This window comes from Gobius niger, assembly GCF_951799975.1.
Source record: "Gobius niger genome assembly, chromosome: 3".
Classification (NCBI taxonomy): Eukaryota; Metazoa; Chordata; class Actinopteri; order Gobiiformes; family Gobiidae; genus Gobius; species Gobius niger.
Window position 1 is genome coordinate 13713035 of NC_136854.1, and position 16093 is coordinate 13729127.

At 39.7% G+C, this 16093-nt stretch overlaps 1 protein-coding gene across 1 annotated transcript in view; it reads right to left on the reverse strand.

Moving 5' to 3' along the window:
• Positions 1–2617: 2617 nt before the first annotated feature.
• slc5a10 (solute carrier family 5 member 10) overlaps positions 2618–16093 on the reverse strand; it is a gene marked incomplete at its 5' end in the record, with an annotated part of 47341 nt that continues 33865 nt past the window's right edge. Inside the window, 5 exons of the mRNA XM_079552631.1 lie at positions 2618–2846; positions 3574–3667; positions 6222–6437; positions 13435–13603; positions 14406–14556. Of these exons, the coding sequence (XP_079408757.1) occupies positions 2650–2846; positions 3574–3667; positions 6222–6437; positions 13435–13603; positions 14406–14556 (827 nt within the window). The 3' untranslated portion in view covers positions 2618–2649. The remainder of the gene's footprint in view (positions 2847–3573; positions 3668–6221; positions 6438–13434; positions 13604–14405; positions 14557–16093) is intronic.

Sequence of the window (16093 nt, forward strand, 5' to 3'; positions counted from 1 at the left end):
TGCTTAAGACCTTGTTGCAGATGAAAGGACAGTGACGTTTACAAAATGAAAACTGTGCATAATCCAATAACAAACAAAGGGAGAAAAATCTAAACTTTGAACCCATTGTAAACGTGTCCAATAAACATCCGAATTCAAAATGCTGATTCAATATGTTTGCACATTACTTTATTAATCAAGGCAAGAAAGCATTGTTTTCCACAGATGTCACAAACATATATAATTTACTATAAATAATGGCATTTTTTGTCTTCAATTAATAAACACAAAATAATGGTGACCCTTACAGCACTGTAACGGGAAGGAAATGGGGTTGTACCTTGTGTAATAAGTTCATAATAACTCATGGAAACAGTGCATACCCTTGTCATTATGTCTTACGTCATTGTCAAATGATTAAACACAATGACCATGTTACTACTTAACTTACGACAATGCTGTAAAGTGAAGTGTGACCAATGAATCTTCCAAGTCCCAGTACAAGGCACTACATGTAAAAATCACTAACAACAACATTTAAAAGGAATGTCTTGTCAACGTCAGGTCATATCTTAACATGCATTTTATCGCAACACAAGATTATGGTTGAAATATTACAAAGTGATACAGCCCAGATGTTTTTTTTTCCAGTTAACCCATGATGCATCTGGAACCTCTTTATCTGGAATTTAAGGAATGTGCTGCAACGTTTTTACTGAAAAAGACAGGAAAAAAAGTACAAAGCAAAAACAAATGACAAACAAAAAGACACATGTGGATAATAATATTCGGACTGGGCGTGTTGAAAGATTCACTGACACTGCATTTGGAAAACTACTGATGCTGCCAAAGAGGGCCGAGCAACGATTTTACACCCCTGTGAGAAAGATCCGTTGTGTCTAAGTCAATGTCAAATAATAAATAAATCTGAGATGTGTCTGTTTTGACTAGCCCTTAAACTGTCTGCAATCGATTTACCAATGCCACACACAAAACCTTAACTGCATAAGACAGGTTTTCATCTTTTAATCGTTACTGGGTTTGATGGGATAATAGTGCAGTATAGTCACAATTTGACACTAATGACGTGGCCATTTTATGAAGGAATATTTGTGTTTGAACACAATATTTTTAATACCACGAACCTATCTATAATCCATTGCCGTAAACAGAGGAAAATTTGGATATTTTGCAAAACAATGTCACAATTTCAAAAGAAATTTAGATATAATGACCAGTGGAATAAAATGTAATGCTTTTTAATGAAATTTGAGGCCTTAATTTAGCACAATTCATTCCCTTTTAAAGAGGGTTAAGGAGCTGTGTTTCGACACACTTACTTTTCTTTGAGCTTCTTACAATCTTCCCCAGTGACTGTTCTTAGCGCTCTCGCTATCTCTTGTCATCTGCATAGTTGTGATGGAACACATTATTGCTGTGCATTAGCTGACCCCATGTACAGATTGAATAAGAGGGGTCCCAGGATTGACCCCTGAGGTACACCATAGGTCAAGACAACTTTGTCAGAAATACAATTCTTAACTTCAACAAAATACGTCCTGTCCTTGTGATAAAGCTTGAACCAGTTAACAGCAGTACTAGAGACTTCCGCCCAGTTTTCTAACCTCTGTTGTAAGATCCCATGGTCCACTGCGTCAAAGGCAGCGCTTGGGGAATGAATAGCCCCTTGGGAATAAATAAAGTTTCTGAGGTTTAGCAGAACCAAAATGTACACTTTGCCTTCCTTGCCTTTTAGGCTGTTTCACGTCATAATACCCTCTCTTCAATGCTCTACAGAAACCCCATTAAAGAAAACAAGCTCTCAGTCATCCAGGAATTCACAATCAGTAGTAGATATTTTCAAATATCGTCGACGGTACTTGGTTGATTGAGTTAACGGTGTTACACTTCTATCTTCAGAGGCTCTTGTAGTGAAATGTAAGACTAGTTAAAATACGAGCAAGAGGACTAGGTATACAGTATTTAGTTATTTTCTTCATTATCTATTATCTTAATATCATTGTGTTAGCGATGTTGAGGTGAAGTTTGGTTTCTATCCCGCACAAGGCACTTTCAAAAACCTGTTGCCATGTATTTACAAGACAAAACATGTAGAACAAAATATTTGTTTGGGCTTTATAACAGTAGTACGTGATTCTGCAGTGTAAAGATATATGAACTAGATGTTGATTAGATCTAAGTATGTTCCAGTATTAGTAGAGTATTAGGATTTCTCTGTCTGCGTTGAAGAGGTATGTGCCGACGGGTTTGTTGTGGAATTGGGTCAGTGCAGATTCCTGTGTGTTTTCTCTCTCTTTGGGTGGAGCAGATAAGCTTTCTGTTTTTGGAGGGGTGCACTTCCTGTTAGAGATAGTATGTGTGTGTCAAGAAGTAAATGTGGAGAACAAGTATAAATGTTGACCAATAGAGCATTAGCACAGCAAATTGGGGTAACAATAAAATGTCTTCTCTTGTCTTGTGCATTATAGTATGGAGTAAATAATGTTGTGCAGTTTCAAACTAAGTTAAACTATGATTAATACCACCATCATTATCCAATCAAAGTAATAATTACAAAAACATGAAAACCCGTCATATTCTTTTTAACCTAATTATGTCAAAAAATCACACAAAAAATAACAGACACAAGGCTGAGTGGGTTTCCTCCGCTCAGGCGAAGTAAGCGTAGAGAAAAACGTTAATGCTAACGAGCAGCAGAGCATTGGCACAACAGAACCTGGACCAGAAGACGCTCTCCCTCACGCTGGGGACTCTGGGAGCTGGAGGTGGATCGGAACCTCTGCAGACGGACATGCATAGAGCAGGCCCCTGACCACACGGGCCCCGCCTCACTGGATCAGAGCCCGCTGAGGACACACAACAGAGAGGGAGGTCAGACCACGAAGCCACAGAGGCCGCAGTTCAATTCATAAAAGCATGCTTTCTCAAAAAGCCCTTTTCAAACTCGCCTACAGAGGAGAGATGGAGCTCAACAGTCCCACCTTTGTTAAAATTCTGATACATTTTTACTGTCGGACTGTTGTGGGGAAGAGGGAGCTGAGTTGTGGGCAAAGCTTTCAATATTCCCGTTGATCTACATTCCTGCCCTCACCTATGGTCATGAGCTCTGGGTAATGCCCGAAAGGACAACATAGTAGGGTGAAGCTCAGTCACTCAGGAGGAGCTCGGAGTAGAGCCACTGCTGCCGAGAGAAGCCAGTTGTTTTTTGTTCATCTGTTTCAGATGCCTCCTGGTTGCCTCCTTCGGGAGGTGTTCCAGGCTTGTCCCATTGGAAGGAGGTCTCGTGGAAGACCCAGGACACGCTGGGGGGACTATGTCTCTGAGCTGACCTGGTGTCGCCCCAGAACAGCTTAAGGCTTTTTATGTCAGCCAATTATTAATAATTAATATACTGTATAGTTACAATAAAAATAAGTGTCATTAACATTTTTTGCTAGTGTATATGCAGTCAAAGCCTAAGGGAGGAATGAATGGCCAACTGTTGAGCTCCATCACCTGGGGTCCTCACTCCTCTGTGGGCGGAGGAGTTTGAGAAGACATGTTTGGAGATTTGACACTATCCCTGTTTCTTACCCTGAGAGGTACGGTGGCTCACAGAAGACACTTTCTGTAGAGGAATGTCTCTTTGCGGAGGTTCAGTGATGGTCCACCAAGTCAGATTGTATATCTAGGACAAATGGAGAAAAGTTAAAACTGTCTTGATTGATATAACACTAAATACCATTGACTGCACTAGGTCACCAACTGATTGAACTAATTTCCTCACAAAACATGGCTCTTTTTTTGTCAAAACCTTGAACATTATTTATAGTTTCCGGAATTCTGCTTTATCTTTAGCAATACTCATTCACAGCACACAAGATATAACGTCAGTCTTCTCTCGTGTTAAAAATGTGCACTGTACTAGAACTTGTTTGTAATATGAAGATCAATTATTACCAAACTACTGTATTTACAGTATACAACACGCAGCATTACCGTCTAACAGTCAGAATGATTCAATTACCGTCCCCTGAGGTTTTTGCGTCTGTTTAGGCATGTATCCCTCTATCTCTGCACCGCCCTCTAATGACTTTGTTCCTTCAGTGAGAGTAAACAGAGCTCACAGAACTTACTTCAAACCAGTTTCTGAAAGCGGAACCTGGCTGTCTTAGCGGGTTTCAGATCTCACAAAGAAACAGCCCGGTGGTATGTTGACATCTGATAGCACGTACACAAAGCTGCTATAATGTACTCCTTCCTATGCGCGGTGTTTGCTTGCAACGTCTGTCAAAGTCTGAAATTCTACTTTCTGGATAAGACAGTATTGTGCTTCATTCACTCAGGTTTGAGTAATATGGCTGCTTTGGATGCTTCTTCTTCTGCTGCAGAAGTACTCCGATTTGCATTTTCCTGGATTTGTTGCGGAATTAATAGAACCAGGAAGTGTTTTCTGCATTATTTAAGTTTGGCACCCAAGCCACATTCATTACAGCGCCATAGCTTTGTTAGCACGCCGTTAGAAGAAAATGAAGTCTTGTATTGCTTTTTAACATGAACAATTCCCGCCGCTGCCTGCACAGGGCGCTCCACTCCACAAAGACATAAAGGCCAAACACCCATTTAAATAATGCAGTAGAAAATACTAACTAAAGACACCCAAGCCTGAACACAGCAAAAAGAATATATGAAGGCAGATGATTAATTGGTACATTTTTTCCCGCTGTTTTACAAATATACAGTCATGACTATGCTACAAAAGGTGCTAATACTACACAAACCATCACCACTCCCTACAGGCTTAACTGTAATTTGTCATGGTCTGAAGCTTTGCCCAGTCGTCACATGAATGACATCAGCTTGTGACTAAATAAAGGTATAAAGCTACAATAGACACCGTTATGAGTTCACTTATGGGTCAAAAGGCATTTTTTTGCACTCACTAGCAACAATATTGCCTTTTTATGAGCTTTATCCTGCAAAACAAAACTTCTTCAACTCCTAAACCATACATATCAGGGCTGATGCCATTAATAAGCAGACTGGGCACATGAGGGGTGCCCCATGAGCCGCTAAGGGGCGTCAAGAAAATTATGGGTGTTTAGTTTCATTGAAAACTACATAAACTAAGCTTGAAATGCAATTCATGGATTCTACAGAACTGAAACTAAGTGAAAAACTGTTAGATAAATATAGTTTTAGATCTATATAACCAACAAAATTCTCTGAAAACTTTCGCACCCAAAAGAGCTTCTTGCTCAAGACCCCCCTAAAACTAGAGTAGACCAACACTATTTCCTTTTAAGGAGGTAAATCAGAGATATTAGGCTCCTATCAAACTCTGTTGTATTTCAATTGATAAAGTCACAGCTGTGCCAACACTGGGGCCCAGGCGACAGAACAGAAAACAGTGAAAACAAGTCCATGACAAATAGGCTGCCAGATAATGGAAAAATCTCCTTTTAAAACGCACATCTGTGTTTTTGTAATTTCCACATACATCAACCTGGCTCGGACCGCTTGGACCATATTTTTTGTAAACTTGTAGAGTAAAAAGGTCAACAATGTCACTATTTCCAAGGTTATTCAGATGTTTGGCTTTTTTAAATGTAATATAGTGTTTTGAGCTTTGGCATAGCAAAATGGTTGCAAAATAATGTCTGGCATCGGCTCTATGCACGCAAGTGACACGTGACTTTCTCCGGAGGCCGCTGTCCTTCCTCTCTCGCTATTTCCCCATTAGCGATTTACAGTGTCTTGAAAAAATCAAAAATATGTTGAAGAAAACATGACGGACTGTGAGTCACTGATGGGAGTAAGTACTTGACTGTGTTCATTTATCTCAGAGCTAATGGCTAATATATAGAAAAGAATAAAATAAAATAAAACAACAAAAAATACTGGAGACTGTTTTTTTGAGCGGCTCATTCAAAATATTGGTGCTATTGAACAGCGAAATTTCCTCCAGTGAAGACTGTATCCCAATATAAATTTAGAAATTGTATCGTCAAGTATCGTAAAAAACTTAAACGATACTTGGTTTCACGATAACGATACCTGAAGGATACTTTTTTTGGTACCTATACTAAAACATTTGCCATATTGAACCAGAAAACAAAACAATGATACCAGCACTTTAACTAAAAGTACTGGTATAATACCCAGCACTACTAGGAACGTTAATGAAAATTGTTATCACCCCTCAAACTGACTGCATTGGGACAGTGTAATTATTTGCACACCTGCTCCTGGCTGGGGGGCGGAGTTAGCAGTGACACCGTTACAACCACGGCAGCGGTGAGGCCACACAGCAGGATGGCGAAGTGAAGATAGTGCACGTCGCGCAGCACGGCCGGAGCGGAGTCCTCCACGCCGCACCGGGCCGGGGGGAAGGCGAACTCCAGCACCATGCGGCACACCCCCACCACCAGGCCCACCATCAGGCCCCAGAAAGCCCCCTGCGAAGATATAGCATAGAGGATTTTACAGCATATCTCATGATGATGTGTTGACATTTGGGATCAGGAGCTGTGGTAGAGGTTAAAGATGTGTCATAATGATTAGTAATTGACTAATCTCTTTTCTGAAGTCAATATTTGCTTTTTGTTTGTTTATTTGTTTGCACAAGCGTGGGGAACTTTCTGCTCAGAGGAAATCTCAGCACTGCAGTGGAACAACTATTTGAATGTGTGAGCTATAGTGGGTTGAACGTAATGTCACTTTGGCTCAAAAACTGGATATTTCCAGCATATATTATATATAGCTTGGATCTGAACTCTTATATTTTTTTTCAATAAAGTAACTCATATTCAGATTCTGAAGAAAGCTTATTGGTCTATATTCGTAATTATTTGGATCACTACTTTTTACTTCAACTTAAAGCCACACTGTGTAACTTTCCAGGTTATATGTTAGCTACATTAAAAGAGTAACTAAACTGTCAAAAAACTCAAAGCATAAACAACATGCAAAACATTATTAGCCAGGATTATCAGCCAACAATGATATTTTAACTAGATGATTTTTGAGATAAAGTGTTATAAAGAAGACTCAGAGGATGATATTAAATGGCCCACGATATGTTAATATAATTTTTTCACATGTGAGCACAATGCAACTCTACAAAAAAATGTAAGCTTAAAGGCTGTTACAAATCAGCAGGAACAATAGCTGAAGAAGTTTTACTTATTCAACTCCACCCCCTATTCCAAACAAGAGAAGATACATGTTTTGTATTTTTTTAAGGTACTTTTCACCTGTGATAAAGTAAACACTGTAGTTAAAGGTGCATTATGCAACTTTTGATGTGAAAAAAATGATTGTATTGTATTTTACCAGCAGCTGTATGAGTCGTCAGCATGACAACTTGACTTTCCATCACAGTGGTCTCACCAACGCTCCAGGATCAATTGTTTTGTAGGTTTTCTGGTGGGAGGCTCCTTCAGCAGTGAAAACCATCCAAACAATTGATCCTGGAGTGTAAAGACGACTGTGATGGAAAGTAAAGGAGCCATGCTGACCACTCATACAGCCACTGGGTCCCTGAGAGGTCAAATACACACAAATATGAGCTTTTTTTCCCCACATAAAAAGTTGCATAATGCACCTTATTTATTGGGAGAAATATCACACAGTATGGCTTTTAATTGGCACGTGCAACGCTCATGGACAGATAGTTTACTTGAGGCGCACATGTAGTGAGTTCACGAGTGCGAGGGTAACTCTTGTTTTTCTCACAGGATTAATGTGTCGCTGTCACCTCCCTATACAACACTGAACACACATGCAGTGCCACAAATACTCCTGTGCAAGAATGTCATCGGTGCAGTTTTCTTTCGCTATAAGAACAACCGTCTGACAGCATTGGCTGCTTTGTTTGTTTTGCATGGACATTAGACTGAATGTGTTTACATCCTTCCTCTGGTAATGTGTGTTAAACGTGGACTCACTTTTACATATGAGTCAATCTGCAACATAAAAATATAATAAATACATCTTTGTGTTCTTCATTCTGAGACGCATCTTCTATATTTGCTGTATGAATAGTGCTCACGTCACAAATAAACGTTTATATGTCTGTATGCTGTGTCTGCTGTTAGTCATTAGTGCGGTTTAGGCAGAGAGCATGCGTCACATACAGACAGTTATTAGCTCTGTACACTTTGCTTGGCCAGTTCCTTTACATTCTTAGTCATTACGTGTGGCCTTTGACCTGGTGAGTCAACAGCATTTGTTAAAGAGACACTGACGTTTGAGGAAAAGGAAAAAAAAAAAGAAAAAAATTGTCTAGATACTGCTGAAGTTACAAGGACTTGCATTGCCCCGAGCATTTTGTTTGGGAAATGTAAGGTCACAGTTGGAGCCCAGCCTGAGCAAAAGCATTCCGGTCATAGTAATGTTGCTGCAGGAATCCCTAAAAGAAAGCTGAAGGCCAAGTGGTGGGAAAAAAAGCTGATAATGAGATGATTCAAGCTATTTCACAAGGATTTTTGATACACGATTAGCACAGCATTAAAGGCTCTGTGCTCCTGATTTTTGTTTCCACTGGAAGAGGGAGTGCGTTTTGACAGTCAGTTGTGGTCCAGACTCATTTCAAACTTTCCTAACACATTTCTAACATCCCACTTTGTCACAGGGATGAGGTTTCAGGGAGTAAAAGTGGAGCTTTACAGTTGCAGCAATGCTAACAAAAACTAGCTAGTTTACTTGATAGTTTACCATAGATTAAAAAGGCGTTATAATTAGAGAAGATTTTTTTGTTTTTTACCCCCACCTGTGTGTGTTTTTACAACATCCTGAAGGCCAATGTTCTGCACATCTTTACCAGTACACCCTGGAAGGAAAGATATTATATCTCAATGGGATCTTTTGGGCTAATAAAGGTTTAATAAACAAATATTATTCCACCACTCGAAAAGAAAATTGGGTAAAGGTCCGTTCACATGTGAAATAATTTGGGCTGCATAAGACTAAGACTTAACAAATACTATTTTGACCTATATTGTATTGTATTTGTAAGTATTTAGAAGAGCTTTCTCTGATACATGTTTCAAAAGAAGAATGCATGTTTAACGTCTAAGTAAACAACACAGTGAATTTGAATAACGTGACCGTTCGTGTCAAGCCAGAGCTTTGAAGACGGACTACTGCTGGGTTGCCAACGCTTTCACTCCCAAATAAGGGAGGGGGGACCGGGGAAATGCATTCAGCTGGCCTTGGTTGTCTAATAGATAGTCACATTGGATGGAGTGTAAATGCTATTAATTAAACTGACTCCAGTGTATCTAGTTTAATAAGCACAACCAATTATCTAATTGAGCGTCTGTGATAACCACTTTTTTCCACAAGGCACCAAACCAGAGTCCCCCACCCAGTCTGCACCATGATAGTTCCGCCCCTGCTTAAGCGCTGCGCAGGTCATGCCAATATGATGGCTAAATAAACAATGCTATGCTAAACTGTGCTATGCTATGCACGTTGTTTTTATACGCAACCTCTCTTTACAAGTGGCACCCCTATGTCATTTTGGCCGCCCCACCTTTAATTTCACCTTATGGCTGCGTGCAAATTACTGGTAAATACAAGTCCATAGTTCAGTGGGGACAAAGGGAAGCGCACATGTTTATACCTGATCATAGTGATAGCTTTTGATTGGAATCTAGAAGAGTCAGTTATGTCACGGGTAATAAAGAGCAGCATATTAGATGATTACTTGTTATGTAATCCAGAGGTGGGTAAAGTAGATAAACTATTTTCCAAAGTAACAGTAAAAAGATGTAAAAAACGGGTCATACGGTAAAAAGTACACACAAAGTTAGGTATTTGGTGATTATGATGATGTATGACTGTTTCAGCATAAATGTGTGATTTGCATTATAGTTGGGTCTAGCTTGTGTTCATAAACTTTATCAGTAAAAGCTATTTTCATGTGTTGTTGGCGGAAAATGACAAATACATTCACCAAATTGAAAAAATAATATACAAGATTCTTTTATTTTTCTGCCATATCCCCACATCCCTTTTTAAAGGTGCATTATGAAACTTTTTATGCGATACTTGACAAAGAGTGCTGTCTTGAGTACACGTTTAAAGCACCATTTCTTCAATAGGCTATTGAAGTTAATGTACCTGAGTGATACCCACTCTGGTCATGTGTTTTCATCTCACACTAACACCTTCAACAAAAGAAGAAAAAGAAATAAAAGCATACAAAAAAAACTTAATCGGTTGCCAAGTTTTTCCTGGCATTGGCGAACACTTTTCTTTTGAAGACCTCAGGCGTATCTTGTTGGTATTGAAATGACATACCGGCAACTGTGCGGAGAGACACACCCGTTTCCTATTAAAAAAAAGGGTCTGCTCTCTACATTCCACTTGAACTGGTCTTTACTTGCAGCGGCGATGTGTTAACAAGTATTATCTGTGCGCTAATACTACAGCCCACACGGTTAGCCCTATAATCTTTCCCCACTTTCCACAATTGCTGCTCCCCTCTTATCAGATAAACATGTCATTTCAGTGAAAGTGCGGCAGGTTTTACAATGCTGCCCGTTTCAGGAAATTCATGACAATGCACTCGAGAGCATGAATAGGGAATGTGTTAAGGCCTATGCGCAATCTCACACAGGGGAGTCGGTCGGTGTGTTGGCAGTCAGACAGATGTCATGTGAGGCTAATAAAACATTACACCCCAGTGTAAAACGCAGCTTATGAACAGAGTGTAAATCTTGGAAGGAATTAAAAAGTCAGGAGTCGAGCTTAACCTACTTCTGTCTGCAGATATACTAAGTAAACATGTCCAAGTCAAACATTGGTCTCAACCCCCACCTGAACCGACCACATATTCTCCAGCAATGACAGAGTGACAAAAAAGCCACAAAAAATGGATGAAAAAAAGCTACAAAAGACCAACAAAAAGTGACAGAAAAGTGACAAAAATGCAATGAAAGTGCAAAACAAAAAAAGTGACAAAAGAGTCATGATAAAAAAGAAAAATCACAATAAAAGACAAAGATCAGTTTTAGATCAATATTGTAGCTTTCAACTGAGGCTTTACACTACTGGATTATAGGCTGTAACCATTTAGATGTGGGTAAGGCTATAAAAGGTTATAAAAATGTAACAAAAACGTTTGACCGACATTTCATTTCCTGACTTTCAATCGATTTCCTCATAAGTCCCACCCACCCTCCTGCTCTTGCTCCCCTTTGCTGTTTCAATGAAAAGAAAAAACGTCTGTGCGGCCCATGTGGTTGTTGTGAAGCAATGGTGAGAGTTTTTACTCTGCTATGAAAGGATTAAGCTTAGCAGGAGATCGCGAGGTGAGGAAAGTATTTCCTTGATACGTAGGACCTTAGGAGGATGGACTATGATTTAAGCTTCTCTCCGCTCAGTTGCTGGCATGAATACTGTCTGGACGAATGAGAGCCTTCACAAACAGACTTCAGGAGGAGCTTTTTTAGGAGTCCACTGGGTCAAAACACAACTCCAGATATGTTTTTAATGGGAGAGCAACATTGTAACATGATAAAAGCTCTATTGTTAATTTAAGAAAATGTCAGCAAATATACACCCCCTGACTCTGTGTTTACCTCTATGACTTTGTCGCTTACTTTGACTCTCCATTCTGCCTAAATTTGACCGGAATGATGTCGTGGTTAGTGTCTGGCAACTTTATGCCAATTTTCAACACAGCTGTGGACACGTGTGGCATGACTTTGCCACCGATATGGCAGCCTGGGTCAAATAAAGCCTACTTTAAAATGTATAATAAGTAATAAGATAGTAAGAATATGATTCACAGGCACAGTAAATATTACACGTTCTGCACTGCTGTTTGTGTGAACCTGAGAAGAAATCAAACATGTTATACTGTTTACTGATGACTGCACCTGGCCAGGACTTGTTTCCAAATGTTTCTACATTAGTTATGTGTGACTTTTCCATGAAGAGGTTAGGTAACACATGCCCCCAGGTACTGCGAGATGAGCTGAAGAAAGTGAAAGATGACATGGGTAATGTCTGTTAATAGTTTGACTGCACTTTATGGTTGTTTTCACTAGGGCTGAATGATATTAAAGGGGCTAGATGCAAGTTAGTCATTTTATACTCACTACTGCCTCAGGTCATACATATAACTGCAGCTTCTATATTAAGCTCGTGCATGACAGCAATTCGGACCCGAATTAACACCTTTTTGAGTGACAGTGCAGGATTTTAGAGGCAGTTGTGGTGAATAAGTCTGGGCTCATTCTACACATTAGGACATTGTTGGAACATGTAGGGGGAGGAAAATACTTAATTTTTACATTTTTAAAGTCCCTTTAAAGTAATTTGCAATATGCAATGGCTGTGCAATATTGCGATATCGATAAATTCCGATATTTCACAAAATCATTTCAACACGATATGTTCCACACTAATTAAACACAAATCGTAAGTAACAGAAAATTCCACCATACATCCTACAGACTACAAAAGACTAAAATTGATTTAAGTTATGAAGTGTTTAACTAAAACTGAACTTGTACACATTTATAAGTTCAATGCATTGCTTGTTTTTGGCTGAGTTTGCAAAAAAATGTGTCGATCTCAGTCAAATGAAGGCTTTAGTGATATTGTGATATATTGTGGCATCTCACAATACGGATATTGCATCACCTAATATCGCAATACAATATTTTTTGCGATATATTGTGAGTTTTAGTTTTCAACAAACTTATTTAGCGCGTATGTGTTTTCAAATTTTAATGTATTACTTTATAGAATGAAATTGTAGCGTGAAACCGATGGCAGAGGGGTAAACTTATAACATAACTATTATGTCCATTCTGTGGAGTTTGTATGTTCTTCCCATGCCCTATTTGTTTTGTTTTGTATACTTTATTGTCCCCGTAGGGAAATTTGTCCACTGCATTTAACCCATCCTTCGATGCCACTGGGGCAACCCGTAAGGAGCAGTGGTCGACGGCCGTGCCGCGCCCGGGGACCCATCTCCATGATGTGGAGCCAGGCTGATGGTCAGAATCACCTGGCTGGAGGATTCACCTATTGTACATGTTTTTAGTGGTAGGGGAAACCGGAGTACCCGGAGGAAACCTACGCAGACACGGGGAGAACATGCAAACTCCACACAGAAAGGCCCCGTCCTGGTGGGAATCGAACCCGGGACCTTCTAGCTGCGCTACCGTGCCGCCCAATGGTTGTTCACGTTTCCTCTATCACTTAAAACATGTACAATAGTTTTTTCTCTGGGATTAAGAATCCTCCGAACATGAGTTCTGTGATCTCAGAGTGACGTTTTTGGCTTTATAAAGGTCAAATGTTTGAGTAGTGCTGAGAAGTACAATCAATGCATTAAAAAAAAAAGGAATTATACTGTTGTTTTTGTACCAATAAACATGAAAACAGTGACATTTGAAAACTGAGGTGCACATATGTATTCCATTGTGTCACCTGCTCATTGGTCCTCTTCCAGAACACGGCCAGTGTGAAGATGGCGGTGACCGGTGGAGCCAGGTAACTCGTCACAGACTGGATGTAAACGTAGAGCTGCCCGCTGTTGGCCGACTGCAGAATGGGGATCCACACCACGCTCACCACCACCAGGATGACGGTGAAAATCCTAGGACACAGAGAATACACGGCATCTGCCACAGGGCTGTTAACAAGACTGACCTCCTATAGAACCTTTCGCCCGCTCTGTGCGCTCACTATACAGGTCGCACTCACAGCCCGGTGCGAGTCAGCGCACTGTGGAGGGGAATACAGGATATCTGCAGGGTTCAAAGTTTTGAGTAGATGTTGTTAAAAAGCTTACTTTGCTAAAGGCCCTATACCTGATTTATTTGTTTTTATGTTTAACTGTTAGGTCCTGACTTTCTGAGCGCATGTCTAGCATCCCAGTCCTAATGTAAACAACAACATCTAGCTGCTAGTTTATGATTGATAAAAAGGCTTTACAGTTCGATGCACAGTGCACCTTTACACCATACTGGAGAAGAAAACACATTTGTAACCTTTTAACCCCCGCCTTAACTGAGAGCATTCACTCCAGTTCAAGCTTTACCCAAATCTAAAAGCTTCTTGCGAGTATAACGCCTCATTTGAAAGCTAAGACCGAATCGGAATTTGTTACTTGGTCACCGTGTTTATGTCTCTTTTTTGTTGTGTTTTTGACGCTTTTTTTATGTTTTTTTTTTTTAATAATTTTTTTTCTTTGACCTTTTCGTGGTTGTTTTTACTGATGTGAGAATCTTGATCTCAAAGTGGAGAAATTCACAAAATGTAACGATAAACCAATGAAGACCATTAAAAGGTCATCAAACATGAGTACAACATCTAACAGATTATTAAGTAGTATAAACGCAGTAGAAGTTGATGAGTTGAAAAAAGTACTGTATATCGCATTGTTGACGATTTTCTACCTCCCGACCAGCAGCAGCTCTTTCTCGGTAGCAGTGGGTCGATGTTTCTTCCAGATGTCCATGGTGAACAAAGTGGAGCTGCTGTTGAAGATGGATGTCAGGGAGGACATCAGAGCCGCCATCATCACCGCTATCATTAACCCCCGCAGGCCTGCCATCAATCAAGCATAAGTGCAGATATGTTTGGGCAGAAAGAAGCACATTTGTGTTTAATTTATGGAATGGAACAGGTGGCATTCAGTTTCTAATATTCTGTCATGTTTAAATGTTTGACGAAAGGAAGATATACCTATACCATGGAATGAAAGATACACTGGGCCCGATCTTTTGTGTTTCTAGACTAGACTTTTGTGCTCACGCGTGGCGCTCTGTGAAAACTTTAGCTTCAGACTTGATGCAGGAAGTGGGCTGGTCCTGGGCTGGACAGACACCCATAGTGAATGACGATGTTATGTACAACAGTGGTCCCTTCCCTTGATTTTTCCTCCTATAAACCATACCAGACTTGAATACTTTCTGCTGCACGTGCTGGTCTCTGACTGTGGCGTGCAGAGCCCCGTGCTCTTCAGTTTATTCTCACGAAAACGGACAATGTTTAGCTCACCAAACTACAATTAAATTCATGAAGAAAACTGATCTCTATAGAGCTATATCTACCTGGAACCGTATTCTAGTTCAAAACTGTTCAAAAATAATCTGAAGTGTCATGTTTGTGTGTCGACTCTGCTATAAGTTTGGTTGCTTCTTAAAGTATTATGAATGTTTTATTGTATCATGAAATCTATGTACATTTTAAGGCAAGTATATATAGATGTGTTTACATTTGTTTTTTAAATACTGCATATACATATTTTTGTGTGAACATGTAAATGCTGTTTTGAATGGACCCAGGAAGACGAGCTGACTGCTTTTTGCTCTCAGCTAATGGGATCCATATAAATAAACAAATAAACTCACAGTGGGATAAATAAAGCAGCTGTTTGCAGTTCGTCCTGTGAGAACTTGAAAAGGATGGAGCTAAAATGCTGAATGAAGAACATGAGGCGCGATGTAAAGGACACCACGCTTCAGTCGCCCCCTTCTTTTCTGTTTGGACCAACACTATTGTTGTTTCAGGTGGAAGATTGGGCCCTATATGTTTAGTAATAACTAATTACATTTTGTTAGAGTATATGTAGGACAGACATTTATTTATTCATTTATGGACATTTTTTTATTGGAGGATCAACCCCACAAGATGAATTGTCTCGTTCTCAAGGGGGTCCTCATGATTCTGAGGAAGACAACTTTAGTTTGTCAAGAACATTTGCTAGAAATCATACCTAGTTTTCCCAGTTGGACATTATTTTGTGATGTTTATTTTTCCACTCCCTTGCAGAGCGGAACATACTGAGAGAGGTAGAATTTCCATCACTCCTACTGTGCCACCAGTGGGTCATAAATGAGTAAGATTTCAAAGGAAATGTAGTTGTAATGTGTGTTGTTGTTTGTTTTTGCTCTATTTAATTTAGTTTAATTATTTATTTGTTTATTTGGTCGGGACAGTCAGTGCATGTTAATGAACCCACATGGAACTCATGCATGTAAACATGTACGCCGGATTGTAAACATCGGCTAACCGCCAGCATTTCTGTAACGGAAACTTGATTTTAACATGTTTACTCTATATCCAGAGACACTGATAGATC